The sequence below is a fragment of the Manacus candei genome, unplaced genomic scaffold (genome assembly GCF_025592945.1).
Source record: "Manacus candei isolate 608988 ecotype Guabito, Panama unplaced genomic scaffold, ASM2559294v1 h1tg000165l, whole genome shotgun sequence".
Taxonomy (NCBI): domain Eukaryota; kingdom Metazoa; phylum Chordata; class Aves; order Passeriformes; family Pipridae; genus Manacus; species Manacus candei.
This window is the reverse complement of record NW_026138213.1, coordinates 20,553-45,016: the sequence shown is the minus strand read 5'-3', so window position 1 is coordinate 45,016 and position 24,464 is coordinate 20,553. Positions and strand designations below refer to the sequence as shown.

The 24,464-nt window shown below is 42.8% G+C and overlaps 1 protein-coding gene across 3 annotated transcripts in view; it reads right to left on the bottom strand.

Moving 5' to 3' along the window:
• Positions 1 to 22,179, bottom strand: part of DOP1B (DOP1 leucine zipper like protein B) — a 48,719-nt gene extending 26,540 nt beyond the window's left edge. For 2 of the 3 annotated variants that reach the window (XM_051773031.1, XM_051773033.1), the window contains exons 1-11: positions 21,967 to 22,179; positions 18,769 to 18,943; positions 9,433 to 9,614; positions 9,152 to 9,322; positions 6,641 to 6,830; positions 5,909 to 6,007; positions 4,781 to 4,904; positions 4,032 to 4,132; positions 3,471 to 3,588; positions 722 to 842; positions 149 to 268 (exon numbers count right to left, since the gene is read on the bottom strand). In XM_051773031.1, the coding sequence (XP_051628991.1) occupies positions 149 to 268; positions 722 to 842; positions 3,471 to 3,588; positions 4,032 to 4,132; positions 4,781 to 4,904; positions 5,909 to 6,007; positions 6,641 to 6,830; positions 9,152 to 9,322; positions 9,433 to 9,614; positions 18,769 to 18,906 (1,364 nt within the window). In that variant the 5' untranslated portion in view covers positions 18,907 to 18,943; positions 21,967 to 22,179. Of the gene's footprint in view, positions 1 to 148; positions 269 to 721; positions 843 to 3,470; positions 3,589 to 4,031; positions 4,133 to 4,780; positions 4,905 to 5,908; positions 6,008 to 6,640; positions 6,831 to 9,151; positions 9,323 to 9,432; positions 9,615 to 18,768; positions 18,944 to 21,884 lie in introns of all 3 variants that reach the window. The other variant, XM_051773032.1, reaches the window with a different exon arrangement.
• Between the last annotated feature and the right edge of the window lie 2,285 nt (positions 22,180 to 24,464).

Below are 24,464 nucleotides of genomic sequence, written 5' to 3'. Positions count from 1 at the left end.
ATTATCTTAGGACACAGCTTATATATCTGGCTGGTTCTGACATGTGTTATGTCCCTTCCAGAATTTAAAAGCTTCATTATTATCTCAAACAGACAGCTCTGGAATGGCATTTTTTTAAGAGGACACTATTGCTGGAAAACACAAACACCTGAAACAATCTTCAAAACATCTGGTCATGTAATCCCAGAGGAAATCCGTGCTCAAGGAGGTGATCAACAAATTGACTGTTTTGACAATTTCTGAGGCGTTTTTGTTCTCTTTGATTGCACTGTTTGAGGGGAAAAACAAGGGAGAGAAAGAGCAGATGTCAGTGAGGATTCTGAGAGCACACACATCATAAAAAAATAACATGGATTATTTCAGATCAAACACTAAATCAGGCTGAAAGAGCTGGAGTTGGAGCATCTTTCTCCCAGATGATGCAAATCCAGCTTTGGAAGTCACCAGGCAGAGCTGTGTCACCACCCTGACTCTTGGCTGATGTCACTGTGGTTACTCAACACCCATCACACGCAGTGAACTTCATTTTTTTCCTCTGCTAATGCAAGAGAAATCCACTGTGTGTGGGGAAAAGGGGAAGCCAGAGAAAAAAAATCTCATTTTCTCTACAGGAAGTCACTTTGTTCCGACCCAAACCTTCCTTAAACTGCTCAATTTTAGTAACTTGGCTTAAAATAAATGATCCAGTTTCAGGTCAGGGTTGAAAAACTTGCCATTGTACCTCGCCAGGATGTTGCCACTTTGGTTGTAGCTGAGTTTGAGATCAGAACCAAGGGCATCTTTGCAGTAGGAATAAAAGGCTCTGATAACTTCCAGGAACAGATCCCCAACCACCTGTGGCCCTGCAAGAGAAGGGAAAAAGAACTCAGGAGTTTTATGGCACTGATTCTGCATTACACTTTAGCCACTGGAATAAGGCACCTACAGGAACTTCTACATTAATTTGCAGTTCAAGTGCCAAAAACAGTCTCCATGGCTGTGTCCATAAGGAAAACAAGCAGGTTTCCCAGTACACATTTATCCCAGTAGCCTTGCTCCCATTTTGAGGGACAGAAGCTGGGAAAAATCAGCAAACTGAGGAAGTTCAAATGCCTAAATATCTAAAAAATCTAATATCTAATACCAAATCTAATATCTAATATCAAGTGCCCAAACATCTAAAAATCTAATACCAAATCTAATATCTAATATTAAATGCCCAAATATCTAAAAATCTAATACCAAATCTAATATCTAATATCAAATGCCCAAATATCTAAAAATCTAATACCACATCTAATATTTAATATTAAATGCCTAAATATCTTAAAATCTAATACCAAATCTAATATCTAATATCAAATACCCAAACATCTAAAAATCTAATACCAAATCTAATATTTAATATTAAATGCCCAAATATCTAAAAATCTAATACCAAATCTAATATCTAATATTAAATGCCTAAATATCTAAAAATCTAATACCAAATCTAATATTTAATATTAAATGACTAAATATCTAAAAATCTAATACTAAATCTAATATCTAATATCAAATGCCTAAATATCTAAAAAATCTAATATCTAATACCAAATCTAATATTTAACATCAAATGCCTAAATATCTAAAAATAAATAGTAAAAATGCCTAAATATCTAAAAACAAAGGAGTTCAAGAAGAAAGTATAAGTTAAGTATGTGCTGGCAACTGCACCTGATCTTCAAGGGTCAGTCCTGCTTTGTAATAATTACAATACCCTAAACTTGGAATAATTAAGAAAAAAGTAGGGTATAAAACATTGCAACAAGTGCTTCTAAAAAGGAAAAAAAAAAGTTAAAGTGACTAAGAGCAGCAGAAAAGGCCAAAAATTCTTGTTATGTGTTAGTTTGATACTTTTAAATAAGAGTTGCATTGCTAAATCCATTTCCTAAGGAAGTTAAAGTTTTATTGGCTTAAGGCTCTAGAAGTTATATTTTGTGTGCTGGCTGGAACAGAAAGATTAAACTGGATAATGCAGTTTAGCTAAATATCCCTTATTTAAAAGGGATTTATAATCCCTTATTTGCAGTTCAGATTAACCCTGGCTGTCACTCAGCCAAGTAACACGTGCAATAAGGGAGTGTCTGTTATCTACTTTCTAAATTAACCAATTTATAATTATTATTAATTTAAAATGTAAACAGCCTCAGTCTCTTTGGCATTTTTGCCAGTGAAATATAAGAAATTTTAATGGCAGTAGATTTTTTTCCTAAAAAACCAGCAAAAACCCACCTAAAACCAGCAGAAGGGGACACTGGCACCACTTGCCTTATAAACAAACAACTCCTTCTCCTAAGGTAACATTTATTTCTTAGGTAAGAACTACAGAATCCTCATTTTTGCTGGCAGTGCTTTGATTATTTTTTACCAGGAAATGTGCTTAGAAGGATTTTCCTGACTCAGGAAAGAGGGATAAGCTTCCCAGCCCCAGGAGCCTGCAAAATGAGCTGCCACTCAAGTATTTATTCTCAATACATGAGTTTTATTCTGAGTGTCCAGGCTGACTCAGTGGGAACATCACTCCCCTCCCAGAATGCTTTTAAATCCCAAATATCTGTCAAGTCATTTTGAATTAAGTCTTCATTAGAAAGGGGAACTTGCCCTTTAAAATAGGGATGGGCAGAGTGTCACCCTTGTGGTGCTGGCAGCTGCAGGGACACAGCAGGACAGTTATGGGACAGGGAAGAGGAGTTCAGCAAATGAACTCCAAGCAACAAATTGAGCAAAATATTCAGACAAAGGCAGAAAGGGGTTCTTTTTAACTGCTCCCCTCAGATGGCAGAGCAGGGCACAGAAACACAGAATCACCAAGGCTGGAAATCCCTTCAGGATCATCCAGTGCCACCCTCACCCAGCACCACCAGGATCACCCCTAATCCATGTCCCCAAGGGCCACATCCAGACACCTCTGGGACACTCCCAGACACAGGGACTCCACCACCTCCCTGGGACACTAATTCCAAGGCCTGACCACTCCTGAAGGGAAAAATTGCTTTTGATCTCTGATCTGAACCTGCCCTGGTGCAGTTTGAGGCCGTTTGTTCTTGTCCTTTCAGTTGGGATGTGGCAGCAGAGCCCGACCCCCCCCGGCTCCCCCCTCCTGTCAGGGGGTTGCAGAGCCAGAAGGTCCCCCCTGAGCCTCCTTTTCTCCAGGCTGAGCCCCCCCAGCTCCCTCAGCCCCTCCTGCTGCTCCAGCCCCTTCCCAGCTCCCTTCCCTTCCCTGCACACGCTCCAGCCCCTCCAGGTCTCTCTTCCATGAGGTTCCAGACCTGGACACAGCCCTGGAGGTCCCTCAGCAGTGCCAGCACAGGGGGACAATCCCTGCCCTGGGTTGTACCCACACTATCCCTGATCCAAACCAGGTTCCATTGGCCTCTTGCCCCCCCTGGGCTCATGTCCAGCCCCCAAGCAGTGACCAGCAGTGAGAGGAGCAGTGAGGAGCTCGTTACCTATCTCAGGTTTGTCCAGGAGGCTGATGAGGATGCGGAAGGGTTTCAGGTAAGCCTGGTGCTGCTCCTCTGTATTATCAGACTCGGGGAATTTCTGATGCAAAATCACAACCAAACTCTAGTGAGAAGGAAAACATCAGCATGTTACAGATCAAAGAGAGACTGTCATTTTATTAAGGGCTGAAGTGTTTCTAAATTTGATTTTTGTTTAGGACCGGCTACAAATGGAACTTCGGTTTTCCATCCGGGGCAGACAAATCAATGGCATCTCATCATCTGTTCTCAAGGGCTGGCATTGTTCAGAGAAGCATTTTTCAATAATTCAGGTAGTTCAGCAAAGATGCTTCCCTTTGGTTTCCTTAGATTCCATTTGTATTGTGAGCACATAAATATTGGGATAAATACAGCCCAGCGGGCACCGAGAGAGGTGAAAATACAATCACCAAAGGATGTTATCTTTGGGGACAAAAGTGAAGGACAAACCAAATGGCACATTTGAGAATAATTCTGGACAGTTTGGGGCAGTATTTTAAAGGGTCATGAATTTATCTGTGTACTAACCTCAACCAAAAGATCTTTAGAATATTTCCCAAAGAAATAAACAGCCTGGTCTTCAGAAGTTGTGGAGTCTGGAGCAAAAGTACCACCTTTTATATCAGAGCCTGCAAGAGAAACAGAGGCAGCAGGAGTAGAGAGGCAGCACAGAACACTGAAATCACACTGCACTTTTAACCTTTTCATTTCAACACTTGGCTTGAAACTAATTGTCCAAAGACATGTCTCAGTTTGAGGCATCCAGATACAGCCAGTGCAGCCCATAAATCAAAAGCAAGGCCAGATCCAGTGATGGAATCAGCAAGGGCAGCCTTCATGCAGCTCTTGCCCTGTCCCTTTTAGCCTCAGTTAAAGGAGGCAGATGTGGAGAAGCTGTAGCTCTCTTATCCTGGATAATTAAGCCTGTGTGGGAATTACCAGACTATTACCAGAAGAACAAAATTAAAAGATTGCTCCTTTCAGTCCACTGAGCCACTTCCCAGCAAGCTGTGGATGGGGCCACAAACAAATCAGATACCTTGGGATTTGGGACAGAGAAATGAATTCACCTCTGAAGAGAAGAGCTCTTTGCCAAATGAATGCTGAATTTTATTTAATCCCTAATAAATGGAAAATAAACAACACTTTATTTTATCCTTGTTCGTTAACTACTGAAAAAGCTAACGAGTGCTTAAAAAAAATTGCCTTTTTAAGCATTGATTGTTCTGCTCTCAGGCATTCAGAACACTGATTTATCCCTGGATTTTGGACAGTACCTAACAACCATGCATACAGTCTTCTGTTGAGGGACATGTCTCTCCTCAGCAGTGTCTGGGTTGCTGCTGACAGGATGTAGATGAGATCAGCCCTGGGCAGCAGAATCGTGCTCTCATTGCAGTCCTGGGGTGGAAAACAAAGATATTTCAGCTCTTTGTGAACACTCAAACAAGTCAAATTGTTTTGTTTTGTTTTTTTTTTTTTAACTGGGGATATTAATGTTTTGAAAAAAAGGTAACAAACATCAACAACAAAATACTTTGTATGGTAAAAACCTCAAGAAAGGGAATGTGACACGACTGTGATCACGGAATCATGGAATGGGTTGGGTTGGAAGGGACCTGAAAGATCTTCTAATTCCAATCCCCATGGGCAGGGACACCTTCCACCAGCCCAGGTTGCTCCAAGCCCCATCCAGCCTGGCCTTGGACACCTCCAGGGATCCAGGGGCAGCCACAGCTTCTCTGGGAATTCTATCCCAGCCCCTCCCCACCCTCACAGGGAAGAATTCCTTCCCAATATCCCATCTAACCCTACTCTCTGTCACTTTGAAGCCATTCCCCCTTGTCCTGTCACTCCATCCCTTGGAAATAGTCTCTCTCCATCTTTCTTGGAGCTCCTTCAGGTCCTGGAAGGCCACAATTAGGGCACCCCAAAACATTCTCTTCTCCTTAAGACTTAAAAACATTTGCTGTATTCAAAATACTGCCTGTCCTACCAGGTAAGTTGGGAAACAATGGGAACAACTCCTCTTTCAAGTAATATTTTCTCCCCTAGTCTCTACCAGAAGTACCTTAGTTTAGTGCAAACAATCCCAAATGCTGAAATTCTACTTGAAAAAGCTCAGTATTTATTCCACATGAGTTTCTCAGGCCTAAATACTTCAAGCACATCCCAAATATCACAGAATAACCCCCGTGAAATCACATCTTCAGGCACATCCTTTGAAGAGCCTGAGAAGCAGCAGAGTCTCCCCCACTACTAAAATTGATGGGGCACAAGAAACCACAAAATTCATTGATTTTGAAGGTACAAAATTCAGCTTTTTTGGCAACAACAGAGGTGGGAGCTGGGCTGGTTTCACAGGACACACCTCCCATGTGACAATCCCAAAATAGTCCTCTTACCAAAGCTGTGTAAAATGGGAAGAAGAAGAGAATTGCTTCCAGAGTGTTCCTTTGCACAAGGACATTGGAATCCAATACTGACACACACAGAGACTTGATCTGCAAAAGGGAAACAACAACAGTCTTTTACTCCTTAACAACATTTAAGATACAATCAAATAATCACAAGAAGGAAAGGAAGCAAACTTGGTTACCTGTGAACAATATTTATTTCAAATAAGAGGATAATTTAATAAACTGAGTCATTTAACCCCTGCACCCAAAATGAGTTCAATTTTTGTGGATACTATTAGAAGAATGGTTAATATTTAGGAAACACTTGATTTTGTAACAATACAGAAAATCCCAGAGTTACACCACCAGCTACCAGACAGGATGTGAAGCCTCACAAAATGCAGATATACAGGCACTCTAATTAGCCTTACAATTATCCCATCCCTCAAGTTAACATGAACTACCACCTCCTGAGGATTCCCATGTTACTGGAAAAATAAAAAGACACTAAATTGCAGAATTATCCTGCAGAACTGACTTTGGGAACTCTACATTAAATAGTGTATCACAGAAAAGCTGGTCTTCAACATTAAATTTCATTTAAGTAATTGTATTAAGCAACTTCAAAGCAGGGACCTTTCAGCCTCTTTCTCTGGCTCCAAAATGTTTTTAAAGAGCCTGTTGTTGTTCTGACTCAATGCAGGGAAGGCAAGATAATGTGGTAGATAATGAACTTACTGTGAGCTTGTGATCTGTGCCAAGCATGTACTTCTGCTGCTTCCCAGACTGCTCCCTGTTGATGTGGCTGACCACAAAGAGGGAAGCAGGAAGTCTGATGGATGGACTGACCAGGACACTGCCCCAGAGAGCTCCATAAAACACCTCCTGGCCCATCAGCAGGGAGAGCTTCACCAGTAGAGCATCTGTCCTGTAGGGAAATATATTGGATTTGAGAAAAGATATCTTTGTTGGTTCAGTTTTGCCCCATGCAAAGGCAATTATCCACAGAAGTAGTGCTGGAGCTGATGTAATTTGATGTAATTTAATATCTTTATTAATGATTTAGATGATGGGATTGAATCCATCATCAGCAAATTTGCAGATGACACTAAGCTGGGGTGAGTGTGGATCTACTGGAAGGCAGGAGGGCTCTGCAGAGGGACCTGGACAGGTTGGAGAGTTGGGCTGATTCCAAGGAGATGAAGTTCAACCAGGCCAAGGGCCGGGTCCTGCCCTTTGGCCACAACAACCCCCGGCAGCCCCCTGGGTTGGGCCCAGAGGGGCTGGAGAGCAGCCAGGCAGGAAGGGAGCTGGGAGTGGGGATGGACAGGGAGCTGAACAGGAGCCAGAGTGTGCCCAGGGGGACAAGAGGGCCAATGGATCCTGGCCTGGCTCAGGAACAGGGTGGCCAACAGGTCCAAGGAAGTGATTCCTGCCCTGGACTCAGCACTGGTGAGGCCACCCCTGGAGTGCTGTGTCCAGTTCTGGGCCCTCAGGAAGGACATGGAGGGGCTGGAGCAGGGCCAGAGGAGAGCAACGAGGCTGGGGAAGGGACTGGAGCACAAGTGCTGTGAGGAGAGGCTGAGGGAGCTGGGGGGGCTCAGCCTGGAGAAGAGGAGGCTCAGGGGAGACCTCCTCACTCTCTGCAACTCCCTGACAGGAGGGGGGAGCCAGGGGGGGTTGGTCTCTTTTCCCAGGAACCATCAGCAAGACAAGAGGGCTGGGTCTGCAGCTGTGCCAGGGGAGGGTTAGGTTGGATATTAGAAAGAATTTCTTTGCAGAGAGGGTGCTCAGCCATTGGAATGGGCTGCCCAGGGAAGGGGTGGATTCTCCATCCCTGGAGGTGTTTAAGGACAGACTGGATGTGGCATCAGTGCCATGGGCTGGGAACCACAGCGGGGTTGGATCAAGGGTTGGACTTGATGATCTCAGAGGTCCCTTCCAACCCAGCTGATTCTGTGATTCTATGATTCCATGATTCCATGATTTGATTCTCTTATCTTTGTGTTACCAGCACTGCCCTTTCCTGATCACAGAGACACAGAATGGTTTGGGGTGGAAGGGACTTGAAAAATCACCCAGTTCCATGGGCAGGGACACCTTCCACTAGCCCAGGGGATTTTGTACAATCAGAAAGGAACAACCAAACCCACTCAATCCTTTGTTTCTGTGCACAGCCACTGGAATTGGGTTTCTATCCAAACTTCTCCAAGAAATACCTGCAAACATTAAACCCTGACCAAGGTGCTGCAAAACATTGATGGTGAGAATTGGGAAAAGCTGAATTGGAAGCAATTTCAGCTGATGTCAGACCCTGAAAGGCAATTTTAGCAGCTTGGGAACTGGAAGTTATCCTAAAAATTTGGACTTTGCAAATCAACAGGCTCGATTTTGAAGGCACTGGACAAAGAAAAATTAGAGATGTGAACTCCCCATTCCTGGAGCTGTTCAGGAACAGGCTGGATGGGGCCCTGAGCAACCTGGTCTGGTGGAAGGTGTCCCTGCTCATGGAATTTTAATCCTTAATATTGAAGATCCTGAAAATGTTCAGCCTCAATTCTGAAGAAGAATTTAAAAATCCATCCAAGGCATCTTCTGACAAGATATCTTGGTCTTGCAGAACTATTACAATGAGTAAACTAAAGAAAAGCTTCCCCTTGTAAGTTTTTGCACTTCACAAAGTAACATTTAATGGATTTTAACATAAATTTCTCGCAGTTTATTGTCAGTTCCTGTCTTTGATCCCATCTGTTCAAGGCAAAGAGGAAAATGATGCCCCCAAGAATAGGGAAGAAAGGTATAAAACCAGGATTTGGAAGTTCACCTGCAGTTCCCATTAAACTCACTGCTTCAAATTTAGTCAAATGATGCAGAAATACTGGAAGGAAATCAGCTGCTCTCTTGTGTTCTGACATTTAAATCGAATTTATTGGCAGAGTAGTGGTTTGGGGAGTCAGGTTAATTATTCAGGAGTTCAGAGGAGCTTTGAGAAACAGTTTTTATTCCTTTCTCTCAGCATATTTATTTTTAACCCTCCTTTTTCTCTTCTCTTCTCCTCCTGAGATGAAAATAGAAGGGGAAAGGGTTTTTCTGCTTCAACATCTTTTTGGGACCCACCATTTTCCCACTTTTAGAAGCTGTTTTATCCACTTTTCTGCATAGAAATCTGAGAGAGGTTTTTTAAGAATTCCCTAAAAACACAAAATACTGCCTGTTGCTTTTAAATTAACACTTAATAATAGATATTACCTGTCATAAATTTCTGATCCTTCTTCCAACCCAGGCAGGAGCCCAATGACAAAGGCTTGAAGACCAGGCAGGAGGGACTTTTGGAGAGGAAGAAAATATTTCTCATACAAGCCCAGGAGAACAGGCCTCACTGACATTGCTGCATTTGCCAGCAGAGGAAACAACCCAGAGCTTTAAAAAAAAACCAAACAAAAACACCCAAAAGAAAAGACAAAAATTAGTCAATTAAAATAGACTGTGAAATACTTATGCCTTAGGACAAAAAAAAAAAATAAAATTACCTGTACAGGAATAAATCCTTGGCAAGCCATTTGGTCCCAATGATCTTAAAGATGATTTCATAGGTTTCCAAGGCCTTTAAATGCACTCCACTGGGAAGGGCTGGATGCAAACACTGGGATAATCTTTTACTGATGATCAGCCTTCTTGGCAGGAGAGAATATTTGAGGTTACTCTGAAGAGCCTGTGGGAGAAAGGAGGTGAGAATAAATGGTTGTAATGTAAAAATATAACATGTAGGATGACTGCAGGTCAAAGGTTTCCTATTAGCATGGGGAAAAGCTAAATCCATTCAAGAGTTTTCTGTCATAAATTAATTTTGTTGCACTGAAACAGCAGAATTTGAGTTTTCATGTGGAAGCAGCCATGAACAATCAGTAAGTTTAATAACCACTGTCACTGTCCTGATGTGCAAGTAAAAGATCCTCAGGGCAGGGAATGGTTCACAAAGTGCTGCAGACAGGCCAGGTTTCCAGGGAAAAAATAAAATCTCCTTTCTTTGGAAAGGTTACTCCTTTCCTAGAGCCACCAGGGCATGTCAGCAGGGTAAAGAAGTTGTCCCTTTAATCCAGAGACAATCAAAGAGAGAAGTTGAAGGTCAGTGGCCCTGTCTGCAAACACAAAGAGATGGAAGTTTGGGATGCTTTCAGGTAAATCCTTGGCTCTCCCCAAGGTTGAATCATGGTCTTATCCTCCCTAATTGTTTTCAGCTTGAGAAAATGTTTTGGAAAACCAGCAGAGAGGGGAACTAACCCTGGAAAAAAACCCAAACCAGGTCAGTGATGATCCCAAAGTCACTTGAATGCTGAACACTCGGCAGCAGGAAGAGGAGGAGATAAAACCCATCACCTTCCAGCAAAACCAGCTGTTAAAAAAGAGCTTCTGGTAATAAAATTGACTCAACAACAGTAAATAGAAATATCTCCCCATCCTGGTTCACACACAGATGCCACTGGGAGCCAATTCATTTCCTTCCCTCCCTCCCCTGGATGAGCAGATTTTAATGGGTAATAAAAATTAGAATCCAAGAATCCAGCAGTGCTTGCCACGTGTAACTAAACCAGGTTGTATCTGTGGAGTTACCTCGTTTATACCTTTGATATTTGAGAGATTTGCCCATTTGTTACATGAGTAATATTATTTCAACATTCAGTATTGATATCTTGAATACTTGTAATGACTTTGAAGATTGCTGGGAAGCTGGACTTTGAAACATTCTATTTATATACTTGGCATGTATTTGCCCACACCCTCTGTATATAGAAAAGAAGTTAATTACATAAAAAGGATGCCAGTGGTAAATATTTTTCCTCTCAAGCTTCAGACTGAACAAATATTATCTTAATATTCCAACAGTTCAAATTTAAATATCAATTAGGCAGAAAATGAGGACATTCCCTGTTTGTCACACAGACAATGTGATCCATTAGAGAAATAATGTCTAGAGGTGTCTGGTTTGGCTCCAACATTTCCTAAGGATATGAAGTCAATCTCCAGCATCAAATAAGAACTCCCCTTCACCAAACATCAGGGACAAGGGAGGAAAACATTTGGAATTATGGAATGGTTTGGGTTGGAAGGGACATCAAAGATCATCCAGTGCCACCCCCTGCCATGGGCAGGGACACCTTCCACTATTCCAAGTTGCTCCAAGCCCTGTCCAAGCCCTTGGACACTTCCAGGGATCCAGGGGCAGCCACAGCTTCTCTGGGAATTCTATCCCAGCCCCTCCCCACCCTCCCAGGGAAGAATTCCTTCCCAATATCCCATCTAACCCTACTCTCTCTCAGTTGGAAGCCATTCCCCTTGTCCTGTCCCTCCATCCCTTGGAAATAGTCTCTCTCCATCTTTCTTGGAGCTCCTTCAGGTCCACAATCAGGTCACCCCAAAACTCCTCCAGGCTGAACAATCCCAACTCTCTCCAGGCATATTAGAAACTAGTGGATATTCAGGGATAAATCAGTTTAAACTATTTCTCCTGGGTAACTCAGAAACCTTCCCATGTCCAAATTCCAGCAGGTGAGACTTAACTCAGGACAACACCACATTTATGTTCCTTCCCCTCAGCAATCAGAAGACAAATTTCTGATTTATATACATTCATATATTATATATATTTATACATTATATGTTTATATTTCTATAATGTATATTTATATTATATTTCATATATTTTATATATTCATTTATATTTTATATATTCATTTATATTTTATATATAAACGAGGAATGAAGATTTGAAGACATTTATAATGATACTCATATCATAAATCATATCCTAAAATCCTAATAAAAATGTTGAGATTTTCAGCTTCTGAGATGAACTTTCCATCTCCAAAAACACACAATCTTCTTTTTTGTGGCTCGGGTGGAAAAAACACACAACTGGACACGAGCCACACTTGCCAAGAGTTAACACTTGTCTGATCTTCCAGCAGATAAAGGGATTTTAAACCACTTTCCAATCTCTTCCAAGAGATTTCTTATCATGAAATAAGAGTGACATGATAAGACACATAATTCCAAATGCTTCATCAGCTGCTGGGAGCTGACAGGCAAAGTTCAGGAGCTTGATTTTTAAATATCCTTGAGCTTTCAAAAGTGAAAATCAAAAAAAAGAACCAGTTGATCTGGTGTGGGTGTGGGAACGAGCCTGGTTTCATTGGCACGGGGGGCAGATGAAGATCCCATCCCAAACCAGGGCTTCCAGGTTCAGGATCCAACACTAAAATAACACACAAGGATGCTCAGAGTTGCTTCAATATTGAGATTTAAAGGTCCATTTTTGGACCTCTTGCCATTCTTTGCACCTGTGCCTTACACCAAAACCAGACACACACACACACACAGAGGAATATTTGCATTTCCACAGTCACTGGTTTAACCCCTGCCCTGCTTTAGAGCACCACCAGAAATCAGAGAGATCCATTAAAAATTGATAAAACCCCCATCAAATCAAGTCAATACTTTTATTTAAGCAACTAGAACTCCAGTGCATCCATTTATAAGATTTTTCCTCAGCTAGGAGGCAATTCTTTAGCATCTTTAGTAATGTTTTAGACATTAAAACATTAAAATGACATTTTAGACATTAAAACAGGGCAGGGGGAGGAGGGAGAGTCCGTGATTCCATTTTCCACTGATTCGTTTTCCAAGCCAAAGGAATTCCAAACAGAGCTCCAGCTTCCAGAAAAAACACCAGTAGGAAGTTGGGAGAAATGAGTAAACTAGGAGGTGGAGTTGTATTAAAAAGGGGGAAAAATGTGTATAAAATATGCCCAGTCCTGCATGTTGCATTTGTCCACGGGTGTGGTGAAGTTCCATAAAGCAATGAGGAGGTAATATATAAATATATATTTAAAATATGTATGTTCATACATATATATAAAAATATATAAGAGATATAAATATATAAATATATATAAAATAAATATATAAATATATATAAAATATAAATAAATATATAAAATAGAATATAAACATATTATGGAAATATAAATATATAAAATGTATAAAATATAATATAAATATATATTCTACAAATATAAATATATATTATATATAGATATATAAAATATATAACTATATATTATATACAAATATATGAATATATATAAATATAATAAATTATATATAATTAATATAAATATAAACATATATATTTTATATATTGTCATAAATACAAAAATATATTTAATAAATATATAGTTAAAAAATATATATAAATATATGCATACAAATATACAAAATCTAATATTAATATATATATAAATATATATAATATACAACTATATGAATATATATAATATAGTAAATTATATATAATTAACATAAATATAAACATATTTATTTTTATATGTATTGTCATAAATATAAATATATATTTAAAAATATATAAATATATATTTAATAAATATATAAATATATACATAAAATATATAAAATATAATATAGATATATATTATATGAATATAAGTATATAATATACAAACATGAATATATGAATATGTATAAATAAAATAATTATTTATAATTAAGATAAATATAAACATATATTTTATATATTGTAATAAATATAAATATATGTTTAATAAATATATATAAATATATACATATACATATATATAAAATATAATATAGATATATATGGTATGAATATAAATATATAATATACAAACATATGAATATATGAATATATAAATATAATAATGATATATAATTAATATAAATATAAACATATATTTTTATGTATTGTAATAAATATAACTATAAATATATATTTAATAAATATATAAAAATATATTTAATAAATATATATAAATAAATACATATAAATAAATAAATAAATAAATAAATAAATAAATATAAATATTGTCCTCAGCAGAAAGCAAGTGGTGTTTGTGTCTGTAGTTCAGGCAGCAGTGGGTGGGAAGCCCTGGCAGTCTGAGCTCTCCCTGTGAAGCAACTGCTTTAATTAATGGCCACCCTCATTAAATCTGCTGCAGAAGAATCCTGCTCTTTTCTCCCCTCAAGAACAGCCAGACTGTGCCATGGAGTGTTACTGGGAAAAACAAACAGCAATTGTGCAGCTGCAAGGACTTTTGGGCCTTGCTTTCCCCTTCTGAGGCAAAAAAATATCCCCCCCCCCAGAAACAAAAAATAACAGACTCCTTTTCTACTGAAAGTTACCTTTTTCTAAAAAAAAAAAAAGACTTTGAAATTGCAGAGTAAAGATTAAAACTTGGTGTTGTTATTACAACCTAGGCATGTGCACCCTTGGGTTATGCCCAAGGATAAAAAGCAGCTTGAAAGTGCTCTTTTAGAGCAAATATTATTTATTTAGGGTAAGAAATATCATGGAATCTTGGAATGGGTTGGGTAGGGAGGGACATTAAAGGCCATCCCATTCCACCCCCTGGCCTTGGACAATTCCAGGGATTCAGGGGCAGCCACAGCTTCTCTGGGCAACCAGGGCCAGGGCCTCCACAGCACAAATTCCAGAGACTTTTTAAAAAAACCCCTCCTTTTCTTCCAAAAGCAGGCTGTGGAATCCACTATTTTCTGCTTCATTTTACAAATGGTGCCACTGATCTACTATTTGCCTGCAGCCAGAGTTAAAATGTCTGGAAAATAAATGTCAATAATCTGGATTAAAAACCCCAGGGCAAACAATGCACTTGGATTTTCCCAACTTCATCACATCTCCGACCTCTCCACTGCCTGAAGTTCCCCCTCCCTGACACTTTCATATGTATTTTATATAATGTGCAACCTCTGTTTATACTCTGAGAAGCATTTTGGAGAAGAAAACAATGTTAAAAGCATTCATTGATAATGAATGAATTATTCATTATCAATAATTACTCCTTATTCATCCACCTAAGATGAACCACCACCTATTTCTAGGTTTAAAAAGACACCATCCCTCCAGTTGATCAAGGTATGGAAGTTATTTCTCACTGAAAATGAAGCTGAAACCCTCCTTAAAACACTAACATCCATATTTCCTGCCTGTTTGATCCACCCAGTTGCACCTGCCTATTTATTTATAAATAATAAGTAAATATTATTTATAAATAATAAATAAATATTATTTATAAATAATAAATAAATAAATATTATTTATAAATAATAATGAATATTATTTATAAATATTTCTATTTATAAATAATAACCACATGCATGTTCTTATTTATAAATATTATTTATATTCTTATTTATAAAAATTACTTATATTCTTATTTACAAACCTTATTTTATATTCTTATTTACAAACTCTACTTTCCACTGTTTCTCCTTCCCCATAATGATGCATCACGACCTCAACTACTGAAATTAAAACCCCCCAAAACCTTTCCCTTACAAACTTGGGGTGTAGAATAAATTCCTGCCAATCCTTCCCTCGTGTTCACACCTGGTATCTGCAGCTCTTTTTTTACCACTGCAGGGAATTTTCATCTTCCCTGACCTTAAAAATCCCAGGTCAGCTCAAAAAACGTGGGTCAAACTGCAGTAACTCACCTCAGGCTCCCCATAAAACCTGGGAGGGACACACAGAATTTTAGGACAAGGTTCCTCTGACCTACTTTAAACAGCAAGAGATGAGTCACAAACCAAAAAAAAATAAAAATAAAAAAAATAAACCCCCTTATTCCTCTCCCTGTCTAAAAAGAATTCAAGGTGAAGCTGTCAGCACTGAAGCCCTGTCAAGTTAAATAAAGGTTCACCTCTCTCAAATGACAAAATAAAATCTTTGCAGATCTACAAACTGCCCCATTTAGTTGAACATTCAGATTAAAGTCACTTGGCTCCTCTGGGTTTTTTTTCCCTGGTTCTGGAAGCCACTGTGAAACATCATTTAGAGCTGTAGAAGCAACAGAGAAACTGTAAAAAACAACTTTTAGTTTATCCTGAGTCCAACTGTCAAGGAGTTAAGAGGGAGAAGGAGCAGAGTTGGATCTTTTCAGCAGCAGCAAAAGCTCCAAGGCCACTTGGAAGGATCCAGAGTGGATCCAGAGCAGCTCCCTCTGCTCTTCTGACCTCATCTTTAAGGAGCAAGAGCCTGTGTTGCTTCCTCCAGATCTTGGATTACCTGAAGGATAATTCTACTGAGCTCCTGATTTGTAGAAATAACAGAGAGGTGCTGTGTGTGTCTCAATAGTGCCCACAGGAGGAAAAGCCTCCCAAAATATTGCACCCTCGTGGGCAAGAACATCTTCCACGCCGCTCTGGAAGGAGGGGAAGAACTTCTGGAACTCAACTTACTCCTTCTCTTTTGTCCTTCCCTCTCTCAGCACCTTCACACGTGCTTAATGCCAATTATCCCTGCACATCCTGACACCCAGGATCCTTAATATAACACAATAATTACATTTTTACCATTTTTACTGCTGATCTCCTCTCTCCTGCCCAGCCTCTCTCCCTGCTCGTTCACCTTCACTGCAGGAAAAAATTAGGTTTTTATGTTAAAAACACCTCCCCCAGCACTGCCAAAACCCACCAATATTTATGTTTTAGGATGTAAGAGACCAAGTAATCACAAGAGTTAAGGGAACAGTTGCTGACATCTTATTTCAGCCTTTTGGCAACTCACTCCCCTGCCACATCATCCTCATTTTCAGATAACACACAGACACAGATGAACACTGGGGATGATTTGCTCTACCCATTCTTAAGCTCCTAAAAAGATTAAGTCCATAAAATACCACAGCAGATGGACTGATGGATCAGTTAAAAGCTTTTTCCCTTGGTTCCTACTATGCTGCTCCATGTATTTGGCAATTCTTGCACCTGAATAAGAGTTTGAGACAGGTGTTAAGCAGTTCAGTGTGCTCATCTAGGCCGAGATCAGAGATCAAAGCCTACCCCTCACTCTCATTATTTCATATTTTCCCTTTTGAGAAAAGCATTTTGAAGGCTTCTGGCTCTTGACTCAACAGGAATCATGATGAAATAGTGAAGGTAGAAATGTGCAACTCCTGCTCCAGAGTAACTCCTGGGTAACTCCTGCTTCAGCTTCTCACCTCTCTGAAGAGGGAAAAACATGGTTGCTCTTAAAAAAACCCCTCCATTTGGCAAATGTTACCCCAGTTTTGGATTTTAGCCGAGTTTTTGATGCTCTCACAGTGTCCTGGATAACCTGCCCAGCACAGAGGTGGACAAATCCATCCCACTTTGGCTGAACAAATGGCTCAAAGGGTTGCAGTCAATGGGGTGACATCAAGTTGGTGGCTGGTCACCAGTGGAGCTTCCCCAGGGCTCAGGGGTTTAGGGCCAGTGTGTTTTAATGTTTTTATAAATGATCTGGATGAAGGAATTGGTGATAATATTAAATTCCTGATGATACTAAACTAGCAGCAGCCACTGACTCCCTGGAGGGTAGAGAGGTCCTGCAGAGAGATCTGGACAGATCAGAGAGCTGAGCAATCACCAACTGTGTGTGATTTCATAAGAGCACATGTTGGATTATCCACCTGGGATGGGCTAAACACACAAATTGGGGGATGACAGGCTGGAAAGCAGCACCAGGGAAGAGGATCTGGGGGTTTGGGTTGATGGCAAGTTGAAATAGAGCCAGCAGTGCCCTGGCAGCCAGGAGGGACAACCATGTCCTGGTCGAGGGAGAGGATTGTCCTGCTCTGCTCTGGGGGCACTTTTGGGACATCAAATTATTTGTGTGCTGAGGGGAGGGTGACCAAGATGGTGAAAAGTCTCAGGGACAAGATTAAAAGGGGCTGAGGGCACTTGGCTGGTGCAGCTGGAGCAGAGGAGCCCCAGGGCAGAGCTCAGTGGGGGCTGCAGCTCCTCCTGAGGGGCAGCTCCGACCTCTGGGAGCAGGGACAGGAGCCAGGGAAGGGCTGGAGCTGGGACAGGGCAGGCTCAGGGTGGATCTCAGGACAAGGTTCTTCCCCCAGAGGGTGGTGGGCACTGCCCAGGCTCCCCAGGGCAGTGGGCACGGCCCCAAGGCTGCCAGAGCTCCAGGAGGGTTTGGATGACACTGAGTGATGTGGTTGAGTTTCGTGTTGTCCTGCAGGGAGCAGAGACTTGGACTTGATGCTTCTTATGGTCCCTTCCAACCTGAGCTATTCCATGGCTCCATGAATTCTATGGATTCTCCTTCCCCTTGAAAACCCTGCAGAATTAAGGGTTAGCAAAGACAGCAGGGGCTGTGAGGCTCCATCAGGGAACAACAGATGTTTCCTCCCGAGTTCTGCAGGAGTTGCCTCCTCCCACCCCTATTTCCTCAAGGACTGTAACTACTCACCCCACATACACTGAGGAGGAGTTTTATATCAAGAGAGACCAAAAGGGACACAAAAAACATGCACCTTGTTTCTTGGGCAGGAGGAAAGGACACACATCCCAAGTGTTTTCCAATAAAGCCTTTTCCTTTCTTTCTGCCCATCTCTCTCACTCCATGGTCACACAAAAGACATCACCTAATCAATCATTCCCTCAAATCCAAGGGAAGGGCATGGTCAGGGAAATGGGATCATTAAATACAAGCTTTGAGTCAGAAAAAACACTCTAAAACTTGTGACCTGTTTCATATAAAAGCTTTTCAGCTGCTCTGAAGTGAGTAACCAGCATCCCGAGGTTTCTTGGATGCAAAAATTAAATTCTCTGTACAAAGGGAAAAAAACACCATTTGAAGGAAAGCTCTGTTGGTTTCACCAGAATTTCTCACATTTATATAAAATATACTGCTTCCAATACCCTTTCTTTATAAACTTATATTTTTCTGGAGTGAATTTTTAATTTTGCAAAGCATTAGAAGTCACAGAAAAGTTAAGAACAATACAAATATAATAAAAAAATACAAAAAATTTTTCCTGTACCTTGTTGAGTTTGCCAAGGGAAGATATCAGATCTGCCCATTCACTGGATGATTCAAAGTTTCTCAGAGCTTTCTCAATTGCTGAAGAATAATTCCTGTATCTGTAATCCCCCAGCAAATCCTGCTCTTCTGGATCCATCTTTGGTTCTCATAGCAAGGTGGAACCTCCTGGTGAACTAAAACATGCAAAGAGTCACAAAAATAACCCACATTTTCAGCTCTGGCAAACTCAAAAGTACTGTAAGATAACAATAAATATGCAGAAGCCCTGGCAGAGCACAATAAACAGGTCAGCAGAGCAAGTTGAAACACAAAGTTAAGAGTCATGCCCAGGGAATTATTTTTAACTCCCCAGTGCCTCTTTTGGAAGCTTTGCAGTCACATTTTCCTACTCATGCACCGTGTTTTTCCCCTCCCCTGCACGTGGATGTCCCACAAAAACAAAGGGAAGGATGACAAAGTCTCCCCCACTGAAGGAGGAGAAGGAAATAGTTTTCATAACTCGTTATCTGTGCCGAGCTTTGCAAGGTCAGCGTGGAATGGGAAACATTCCATCTCAAAATGCAGCTTTCCAGAGGAATCCTGCTCAAGGGCCTCTCAGCAGAAGGAGCTCTCAGGGCTCTGCATCTCAACTTGGCAGGAGCAGATGCTCCAGTACCAGACCAAGGTGTGGTGCCAAAAAAGCTCAGCCACGCATTTTAATCTTCCTTATTTCGACAAAAAAAGCGTCCCCGTGTTTTTAGGGAGGAAAAATAAGTTGTTCAGATCTCATTTTCTCATATTTTGCAAGGCATTTAGGTTAAAAATCCAACATACACCTTGGTTTAGAACAGTGGAAAACGAGCACAGTTGGATTTTCTGTATTGAAAAATAATTCCTTCACTCCTTTGTTACCTCTGACACCAGTTCTCCTGATAGAATATATAAAAATATTCTTCTGGAAGATTCTAAATATGCTTAGGTTTAGGAACAGCAGGTTTAGGTCAATCCCTGCTACATCACTGATGGAGAAGAGAAAGCACAGCTCAAAACCAAAATATTTAATGTTTCTGAAAGACATCTGCGTTCACTTCCCTGTGGTTAGAACACAAAAATACACCTATATTCTTTTAGAGCAGGTCTCCATTAACTGCAACACACAACAATAACTAAATCAATAAAGGAGTTTTGGCAGGAAACTCTCAGAAAAATGCCTGATGAATCCCCAAAAGAGAAAGGATTTTAAATGCACTCCCCTGAGGAGGATTCAGCCACTGCCAGTGCAACCACCCTGTGCCATCCAAACTAGATCCACCTCTAGGGGAAAAAAAATAAATATCACACAGTGTCATCAGGGCCAGATTTGGTTGGTTGGGTTTGTCTGTTTGCCTACAGTGAGGGTTTAATTTTTGTTTTTCCCAAGATGTTTGCAGGGCTTCTCGCAGCAGAGAGAGTGAAAAACCCACTGCCCTGCAGGGTAAACCATTTATCTGGGATACAGCTCTTCTTGCTCCAACAAGGATTTAAAAGAAAAAAAAAAAAAGTCAATTCTCCCATAAAACCCAACAAAGTGGAAAATACAAAGTGGAAAATTGCAAGATACTGTCAGCAAAAATCAGGAGTAATCTGATATTAAACACTGCCAGGGCAAGAAATGGAACCCTGTTTCCCTCATCTCATCCAAGTACCTTAATCACTGGATTGTGTTCATACTCTTTAGATCAAAGCATGAGCTAGGAAGTTATTCCAGCAGCTCCCTGCCAAGTCAGGGCTGCTGGCACTTCCTTCAACAGGAGATTTGTCTGGATCCCCTGGAATGGGGCAGCAGTTCTGCTGACAGGACACATCAGATCTGGAAATGCTGTAAAACCACTCAGAGAACAGGAATCGACCCAATTATCAGCAGAATATAAGAGGTTCTAAATATCCTATAAAAATCATGTCCCAGAGCATTTTTTTGAGCATTAAAACCTGGTGTGTTTATCACAGAGTGGTTTTGGTGGGAAGATCATCCAGTTCCACCCCCTTCCCATATCCCAGGTTGCTCCAAGCTCTGTCCAACGAGGCCTTGGACACTTCCAGGGATGGAATTTCTCTGGGCAACCTGTGCCAGGGCCTCATCACCCTCACAGGGAAGGATTTCTTCCTTATTTCTAATCTAAACCTGTTCTCTCCCGGTTTAAAGCCATTTAAGTAAAATCTAATTCGTTTCTGAGGGTAAAAGAGAATGTATTACCCAAAAGAAAAAAAAACCCAACTAACAAAACTTCATTTAGGGGGGAAAAAAAAATGTGTCATTCAGTTCTTAAGACACTGTATTTGGATTTTGCAGTGAAAGGACAGGTAAATGGTGTATTCCCAAGCAGAAAAGCAGGGATGGATGGAATGCTTTGGCGTGGATTGATGGCCATGCACCTCAGCTGCCAGATGTCAGCGAGGTTTGACAGAATCCAGTGATCTAAACATGGCCAACAGATCGTGTTTGGGCTCGGACACAAAGGCAGGAAGATTAAAAACAAATATAAACAGTTAAAAAAAAGCCAAACAAAAGCCACTTGCCGGCGACCTTCAGGCACACCTCCCAAATCCTGGGTCACAAACTTCCTTAGTGAATCCTGATGTTAATAGTTTCTCATCAGCTTCCAGCACTGATGGTAAAAACACAACAAGTTCCACCTCAATACGAGGAAGAACTTCTTTCCACGGAGCGGGGCAGAGCCCTGGAGCAGGTTATCCAGGGAGAATCGCGGAATATCCTGAGCTGGGAGGGACCCACCGGGATCACCCAAGGGTGCCCAGGACACCCCAAGAATCCCCCCCCTGTCCCTGGGAGCGTTGTCCAAACGCTCCTGGAGCTCTGGCAGCCTCGGGGCCGTGCCCAGTGCCCTGGGGAGCCTGGCAGGGCGCGGATTCTCCCACTCTGGAGACATTCCCGACCCACCCGTGTTCCTGTGTCACCTGCCCCAGGTGACCCTGCCCGGGGGGGGTCGGACTGGGCAAATCCAGAGGTGCCTCCCAACCACAACCCTTCTGGATTCGGGGATTCGGGGAGGTGAATGCGGCGCTCCCGAGGCACCGGCGCTGCCCCTCCGGCGTCCCCGTCCCCATTCCCATTCCCATTCGCATTCCCATCCCCACCTGCCGGGGCCGTGCCAGGGAGTCACCCCCGGGACAGAGCGGGATCCCCCTCAGCCGAGTCCCTTCCCCTCCCTCCCGGTACCTGCGGAGGGCCCCGCTGGGTCCCGGGGCGGTGGCGGTGACGTGTCCCGGCGCGGTCCCGGCGCGGGGCGGGCGCGGCTCCCGCAGTGGATCCCTATGGAAACGGCCCCTCTGGAAAACCGCCCCCGCCCGCGCCGCCAGGGCCGCAGCGGGGCGAGACCACCCCGCACCGCGCGGGGGGCGCCATCTCACAGCCCAGTGTAGCACGGCTCCAGGTGTCCCCGTTGCGCCGCGGTCGCTCTCGCTGTCACCCGCTGTCGTTGTTACCCTTCTCTCGGTGTCACCCGCTGTCGTGTCGCTGAGCGGTACCGCTCGCAGCGGATCTCCTGTCACCCCGCTCTCCCCCTCCGCGGTGAAATGGTACAGCCCGATGGCCGGTCGGAGCGCCGGGCGCCCCCTGGCGGCGCGGGCGGGAAGGGCGGCTCCCCCCGCGGCCGCTCCAACCGGGAGAGCCCCGGGAAGCGTCGGGAGCATCGGGATAATCGGCACCGCTCCCTTGTCCCGCCGCACCGGCCTCGGACGGCTTGAAAACAAGGACAAGCTCGGCTGTCCCCGCCCCGCAGCGAGGGCCGTGACCTGCCCTGCAGGTAACGCGAGTGTCAGCGCTTCCCGTGTCCCGGCTGTGCTCCCGGTCCGGCCGGTTTGAGGGAGAGGCGGATTTGAAGGAATTTTGTAGACACAGATTCCCGTGGCGTCGGTTGTCGCATTTATAGCGGGCTCGGGGTCGATATGAGGAGCCCTCTGTTCGCGGCAAAAGGCTCGGGAGAAGGTTCATGTGCGGGATTTGGAACCAAAGGGACGAGGAAATCGCACCTGGGAAGGAAAATACGTGATCCCGCCCCACCAGGATTCAGGGACTGTGGAAGCGTTGCTTAACCTCAGTTTCTGTGCCCTACAAGGATTCATATACTGTGGAAACATATTATTCAACCTCAGTTTCTCCCTTCCTTTCCCTTCCCTTCCCTTCCCTTCCCTTCCCTTCCCTTCCCTTCCCTTCCCTTCCCTTCCCTTCCCTTCCCTTCCCTTCCCTTCCCTTCCCTTCCCTTCCCTTCCCTTCCCTTCCCTTCCCTTCCCTTCCCTTCCCTTCCCTTCCCTTCCCAAACCTTCCCTTCCCAAACCTTCCCTTCCCAAACCTTCCCTTCCCAAACCTTCCCTTCCCAAACCTTCCCTTCCCAAACCTTCCCTTCCCAAACCTTCCCAAACCTTCCCAAACCTTCCCCTTCTCCTTCTCCCCTCCATTTCCTTCTCCTTCTCCCTTCCCTTCCCAAACTTTCCCTTCCCTCTCCATTTAACAAGCAGGCAGAACTTAATCCTGGTAGTTCAAAGTAGGTGGGGAAAAAAACAAAATCAAGGAAAATCCATCTGTTCAGTCCCTCAAGGTGAGAGAAGAGAAACCATTCAGATTTTGATGGAAACTGTTTGAGCAACGACCTCCAGCAAGTGTTACATTAATATACTGTTTTATTTTCTTGAGCCCACCTGCCTTTCCCCCTCCTAGATAGATTTTTGGGATTTTAGGATATTTTTAAATTAGTTTCTGAGGGGTTGCTCTCCCTCTTCAGAAGTTCTTTCCCTCACAAATTCGTGTTCTTTGCACCAGTTGTGTGTGGTTCCTTCCATGCACCAGGGCAGCACTGCCCGTGCTAAATCCTGGCCTTTGGGATGGCATCAAGTCGTGGATTTACTGATGGAATCACTGCTGGAGACAGCCAAGGTTGCACTTTGGTATCCTGAAGGTTCACTTCAAATTCCATGGGGATCTGTTTGGTTCTCATTGGGAAAGTCAACTGCAAATGTGTGTCACTTGTCAGGTGTTTTTTACACTTGTCTGCACGTTGGGTGACATTACAAGACTTGGGATCAATTAAAATTATCCAGGACACAAATGAATTCTCAAGAGTTCTTGTCATCCAGTACCTAAAGGGGCTACAGGAAGGCTGGAGAGGGACTTTGGACGAGGGATGGAGTGACAGGACAAGGGGAATGGCTTCCAACTGACAGAGTATGTCAGTTGATGGGATATTGGGAAGGAATTCTTGGCTGGGAGGGTGGGGAGGCCCTGGCCCAGGTTGCCCAGAGAAGCTGTGGCTGCCCCTGGATCCCTGGAAGTGTCCAAGACCAGGTTGGACAGGGCTTGGGGCAACCTGGGCTGGTGGAAGGTGTCCCTGCCCATGGCAGGGGGTGGCACTGGATGGGCTTTAAGGTCCCTTCCAACCCAAACCATTCTGGGATTCTCCCTCAGAAAGTCCCAGGGCCCTGGCACAGTGTTTATACCCAGCTGATGTGGCAGCAGGCACAGCTTCCACCCCCAAAAAGCCTGGCTGTGTCCTGCAAGAGCTGTGGAATTCCCAAGGAACTGCCTCCCCTGAGCTCCCACAATTGTGAATCCAACTCCTTCACTGTCCCATGTCACCACAGCTCCAGCATTTCCTCTGGCTAACAAATTCCAAAGTAAAACTGGGGAGTGACGTGCCCCCAAAAGAGAAGCAGTAAATCACA